This window comes from Micromys minutus, assembly GCF_963924665.1.
Source record: "Micromys minutus genome assembly, chromosome: 1".
Lineage (NCBI taxonomy): Eukaryota > Metazoa > Chordata > Mammalia > Rodentia > Muridae > Micromys > Micromys minutus.
The window spans coordinates 69,404,287-69,411,012 of NC_137969.1; the positions used below are offsets into that span (position 1 = coordinate 69,404,287).

General features: G+C 37.1%; 1 protein-coding gene across 1 annotated transcript; it reads right to left on the reverse strand.

Moving 5' to 3' along the window:
• Positions 1 to 1,068: 1,068 nt before the first annotated feature.
• On the reverse strand, positions 1,069 to 2,017 carry OR10J5 (olfactory receptor family 10 subfamily J member 5; the record flags this gene model as incomplete). The annotated part of the gene is given in 4 exon segments (XM_080931217.1): positions 1,069 to 1,692; positions 1,694 to 1,741; positions 1,744 to 1,950; positions 1,952 to 2,017. Coding segments are annotated over 4 exon segments (945 nt in total).
• Positions 2,018 to 6,726: the final 4,709 nt, after the last annotated feature.

Genomic DNA, 6,726 nt, shown 5'->3' on the forward strand with positions numbered 1-6,726 from the left:
TATTGTTCATGAGTGTCACAATGTTGCTAAAATATAGTTGTTTTCATATCTCTGTCTCTTAGAAAAATTTTCAGCTCTTTTCTGAGTAGAGATAAGCCAATATAGGTTGGAATATCCATGATACAAGATATCTCACAAATCATCCCTATTGAAAATGAAAAACAATAGACTATGATTCTGCTAATCTTAAGAGAAATATCTGAATAAATATGAAGCTTGCACAGTTTACTGAAAAAATAAAACTTAACAGTGTTTAACTTGAACTCTGGAATCAGCACTCTACACACACACACACACACACACACACACACACACACAGGAAAGCAACTCTAGTTTTATTTCAGCTGCTATGTAAAATTTAAAAAGCAAACGTTTCCATAGGTTGAAAAAAGTCATTATGAAAAGTGTGACAATAAAAACATAGCTACAGAGAAGTTCCCTCAGTACATTTTTTTTTTTACTGCTTAGCCTCTTGAGAACAAGGCATTGTTGCTTTGAATGCACAGGAAAAAATACACATAGAAATTGACAATATTTGAAGAGTTAATGTAGTTAAATATTAAAATATGGGACCTTTTTTCAAATGTCTTTACTTTTCAATCAATAAGAATTGAGAAAATCTTTTCTGAAATGAATAGATCTAACACATCAGAACAAAGGCTGTCTCTTTTGTGAATAAAAGAGGAAAGGAAAGCTGTAGTCCCTGCATCTCATTGTGCATAGACCCCTTCCAGCAATGTTGTAGTTGTCTCTTCTCCACATTGAGACTAGATAAAGGACTTGACAGTCTGAGAGTCTACGGGAAGTAGAATCCAAAGATGTTTCCAAACCAAAACTACACAGAATTTAAAGAAGTAGGCTAAATCCAATGTAAAATGATACTTGGATCTGAGATCAAAAACATTAGAGCCCAAATTTTGTTTTTTGCCATCACTGAGACATTAAAAATATAGTCATTTCTGCTCTCTGACGTGATTATCCATAGACATGGTATTGATGAGCATGCGGATCATGTTTTATTAGTGAGCAGACATATTTTAGCTAAAGGTCTTCTGACAGTTTCAAATCTTATGAAATGTGTTTGCCCACAGCTCTGCATAGAGCATCTTTGACCTCCTTGTTCCTGAGACTATAGACAACAGGGTTCAGCAAAGGAGTGATAATGGTATAGGTCACAGACAGAAGAAGGTCTTTTTCTACTGAACTTCCTGACTTTGGTTTGAGGTAGGCAATGGAAGCACAGCCATAGTGGACAATGACCACAGTGCGATGGGAGGCACGGGTGGTAAAGGCTTTCTTCAGGCCTTCAGCAAACACAATGTGAAGAATGGAAGAGACGATGAGGACATAGAAGATGAACATCAGCCCAATGGACACAAGAATTACAAATGAACTTACACCATAATTGATTACCTCATTGATAGTGATTTCAACACAAGAAAGATTCATTACTGAGTATATGTCACAGAAAAAGTGTTCCACCACTGGGCCACATAAGGGAAAATAAAACATGGCTGGCACCTGGAGAACTGCCATAATCAGAGCAGTGCCTAAAGAGCCACAATACAGCCAGGCACACATTCTCTTGCTTATAATGACTGTATATCTCAGAGGCTCACAAATGGCCACATAACGATCATACCCCATTGCTGTGAGCAGAAAACAGTTGTCGGTGGCCAAAGTGACGAAAAAAGAACATTTGAGTTGCACAGCTTGCCAAGGATGTGGGAAGATTGTAAAAAAAAAAAAAAAAAAAAAAATCAGGCTGGAAAGCATTCTTGGGACAATGACCAGTGTATATACAGTCTCTGAACTTGCCAACATGCTTAGAAAGAAGTACATGGGAGTGTGAAGGTGATGGTCCGTGTGTGTGACTGTCACAACAATAATGTTGCCAGCCAGAGTTAAAAGGTAGATGGTTAGGAAAAACACAAAAAGGGTTATATGGTTGCTTTCTAAAGCTAGAGAATCCCAAGAAGATAAATTCTGTCACTTCAGTGAAGTTCTTTCTCTGCATTCTGCAGTATTGGTGTCTAAGGGTGGTAAGGAGAATCGTCAGGGAGAAACCTTCATCATCAGTGAAAATTTAAAGTAATGAATAATGACAGGCTGTACTGAGCAGGTGAAAAACTCCCCTTCTTTGTGAGGGGTCACATCTGGAGTATTTGTGCCCGAAGAAGAAACATCTACACACCCTTTTGGCATTTAAGTGTATAAACATTATCAAATTGCCCTTTGCAAGATGACTTTGAGTACATGCTCACCTCACACAATATAGAAATGTTAGGAAATGAAAGGGACTAGCAAGGAGTCAGTTATGTTCTGTTGCCCACTTAAACACTCTTAACAAGAATTAATACCAGTAAAAGACATGTCGAGAAAATAATAAAGATAGATGTTTATAGAATTACTAGTATTTGGGGAAAATAGCCTTGAAATAAATGTTTGCTTAAGACTGTTGGTCCTCCTGTAGGATCACCCTCCACCTTGGCTTCTTCCAGCTTTTCCGTAATTCAACCACAGGCATCAGCAGCTTCTGTTTTTTGGTTGGGGGCAGATATCTGCATCTGACTCTTTCAGCTGCATGTTGGGTCTTTGGGAGGATAGTCATGATAGGTCCCTTTGTGTGAGTGCTTCATATCCTCAGCATCAGGCCCTGGATCACTAACCACGCAGCATACACCAGCGATATGACCCCACCCAACAGAGAAGACTGCTATGTTTGAGTTCAGTCAGAGAAGATGCACCTAACCCTCAAGAGACTGGAGGCCCCACAGAGTTTACAGGTCTGGTAGGTGGGTGGGGTGGGGACACCCTTGTGCAGACAGGGGTATCAGGGAGGAAGTGTGGAATGTGGAACAGTTGGAGGGTGGACCGGGGGGAATAAAATCTGGAGTGTAAAAAAGAAAAGAAAAAGAAAAAGAAAAAAAAAGAAATAATAATAATTTTAAAAAACAGTTGCTGGATTTGGTGACAAAGTCACTGGGAACCTTTTCACACAGTGTTACAGTTGAATTCTAAATGTGAAGATTTGAGTTCAGTAAGAAAATATGAGCCAGAAATTTCACACTCTCAGAGAAGAGCGACTCCACAGTGGCTTCTACCACATTCATTCCATTGCAATTGACCTTCAAACGCTCAGCCAAAGAGATATTTATTTTCTGATTGCAGTAATCTTTTGGATAAAGTCAAAAAAAAAAGACCTATAAGTGAGAAAACAATTAGTTTCAACTGTGATAAAGACGAGTTTTTAAGACAATGTAAGGTATAGAAAAAAAGAATATAAGTCCTGTGGTTAAGAAGGAAAGAGTGGGCGGCGTATTTGAAGTCTGATAACTATTTTGAAAATAAAAACAGACGATTTTATATGACTATGAGAGTCACAGAAAACTAGCCTCCTTAAAAGAGAGAATATGTGGGCTTAAGATTTGATTGTCTATCATGGATTAGGCTTCAGTCTCCAAAGATGCATGAAGCTGGCATGGTGGTACACATGCAGGTAGGGGCAGAATGACTTGAAGTTTAAGGTAATTGTCAATTATCTCTTGTGAGCTCAAGGCCAGCAACCTGGAATGACAGAGACAGGGACAGACAGACGGGCCCATGAGAGAGTCAGAGGGGAGAAAGAGAGGGGGGTAGAGAGGGAGGGAGGGAGAGAGAGAGAGAGAGAGAGAGAGAGAGAGAGAGAGAGAGAGAGAGAGAGAGAGAGCACTGTGACTATTTCACTGTTCCTATTCCATTTCTAGTATTACTAAATAGACTTCCTTTCTCATCCTCTCTAATTTTTTGCCTCTTGGTATCACATGTTCATATTTATGAAACCATTCACTCAGGAGTCACTGAAAAAAGTCTCCATTACTAAAGCTGTCAGACTGTTTTTCTTCTGTTCCTTGTTCCTTGGTTTGACACATCTGACCCTACCTGCTGGAAACATACTCTAGCCTTGGTTTCCATGACACCACGCTATGTTTCTGTCTTTCCTGTGCTTATTTAGTTACTGTCCATGAATCTCTTCATTCTGACTGCGCCGTGACTGCATCCCTACTCTCTGGCTCTTTTTTGCTCCTGCTTTTTCTAACCATTCTTTAAATTTCATATTTTTTCTGCTGTTTCTATGTTGATTGCCTTCACATATTTGTTTTAAACAATATTTCTCAAATATTCAACTTCTTTCTTGACTTTTAAAGGTCTTGGCATCATAAAGAACTTTATATAATTTTTTAAACAATTTCTATTATTATTCTATCTCACGTTTGTATCTACTTCAGTGACTTCATGTCATCAGTCTAGTTGATGCATGCTGGCATCCTGGAGTTTCACCTACTATATGTAAAATTCAATAACTTTCCTTAAAGTACACCTCATTGTGTCCCAGTTTCTAAATCCATAGTTACCTGCCTAATGTTAAGGTACTCAACCATCTGACATCACTCAGGTCTATAATCTTAGCACTTGATAACAGAGGTCGAAGTATTACAAGTTTACAACCAACCTCAACTACTCTGAAAAATCTTGTCTCTAAATGACAAACAGCATTGATTAAGGTATCTAATCCTCTAGCTAAAAAACAGAACAGATTCCCATCCTGGAAGTCATAAGTGTATGGAATGACAGTCTTGGGTGAAGAGCTATAAACTTCAGGATCCACATGGTGTGGAACAAACACAAATACAGACAAGTCGGACTCCACAAATCATCAGTTCTGTGGTTCTGTGTATACTGCTATTTTTTTTCAGAGTTACAAAGACAGACTTTTACTCTCAGGCTCTGTAATTCCTAGCAAGTCGGGTTTACTGTTTATCTTCATAAATGTATTAACTTTAATGCCTTTGAGCAAGTTTCATTCCCTAAAGTTGTCAGCCTTGGCTTTTTCCCTCTTATTTTTATTCTTTTCTGCTTCATTGAACACTTCTGCCCATTGCCCCATGAACATATACAACAATGTAATGCAGAATTCAAACATATCATTTATGTGGTCAACTGTTTTGTTTTGTTTTTTTTTTCTCTAAAGGGTGAAGGTGTCTTAATGAGATACTATCAACAATTGTTTCTGGAATGAGCAAATAATCATAAGGGAAAAAACAAACCTAAGATTTTATCCCATGACTTTACAGAAATTATTTTAAATAAATCATAGGCATGTATAAAAGACAAAGCCATAGAAATTCTAGACAGAAATAAGAGATGTAAATTTGTGACCCTCAAATGAGGAAACAGTTCTTATGGAAGTAACAAAAAGCATAAATTAAAACTGAACAAATTGCAGCTTAAGCTTCATCATTGTTAGAAAAACAAAAATATGCCCTAGTAAAAAGCATTCATAACACCAAACTCTAAAATTATATCCAGAATATATAAAGAACTTTACAAGTCAATAATAAGACACATTTTAAACTGGATAATATGCGAACATATATAAAAATACATAAAATACCTAATAATTACATGAAAAGATTCTGAGCAATGTTAGCCATTGGAGAGATGCAAAACAAAAGCTCAGTGAGATACACACCTACTCAAATGGCTAAAATTAAAAGCCTAACAACATCCAACACTGTAACCAAGTGAAAGACCTGGGAGTCTTTAATATTGATGGTTAGAATGTATTACAGCCTATTTGAAGAACAAGGTGACAATTTTTTATTAAATTAAATCTACACCAAAATCCATAGCTATAATTTTTCCTGGGAAATTACACAAGACAAACAAACATTATGTGTCCACATATTTAGATGTTTAAAGTTATTTTCCTAAAAGTCCAAAGCTGCAAACAATGTCTAAATTATGAGATAGCTATATGAAGAAATATTCTCAGCAATATAGTTAAAAGTAAAAATGGCCTGGAGGAAGAACTGGTTCAACAGTTAGAGCACTTGCTTTTCTCTCAGAAAACCTGCATTCAGTCGACATGTATAGATTTGAAGACTTATCAAAATTTACAAAATCCATACAAAAATTAATGAACTATATATTGCTCAATGTATTAGACCTTTGCATCCCATTTGATGACATCATATGGTATCACACAACACTGTATAAAGCCATGTTGTTTGCCTTTAGGATCTTGTGCATGCTAAGCAAACACTCTACCACTAAACTACACCCCCATCCTCTTACATCATATTATATTATAATATTTTTACATACTTCACCAGAGTTAATACTTTAAAATATTCTCATTTGACTTTAGTAAGATTAATCCCCAGAGTAAGGATTGGAAAGAAACACTGTAGCATAAGAAACTTTGAGATTAGGTAGCACTTAGAAAATCTAGATGTGGTTCTGGAAACTGTGGGTGTCAAATCATGAGATCTGGGGCAAAGCACTTGTTTTTGTGTCTGCGGTGGCTTCAGCTGCAGAAAGTTGGAGTTGAAGATTTAATCAGAATGTCTGTGTTCTAATACACTAGTCATACACTGCTTTCACAATTGAGGAAGACATCTCTAGTAGACAGGTAAGGATTGTCCCTATATTTACTGACTTTCTCAGGAAGCCAATTAGTCTTTACACCAACCTCTGCTCTAGAAACCATAACCTCCCCAAAGCATAGGAACATTTTAATATCCATTATCAAATCTGCACCTATATACATATTTTTAAAATCTTACCTGAATTGCCCTTCATTCCTTGCAGCCCATTCAGACACCATATCCTTAGTCCTCGGAAGAACATCCTCATCCTTCCCAATGCACACCTTCATTCCAGGGAAAGTTGTATTTTTACTCT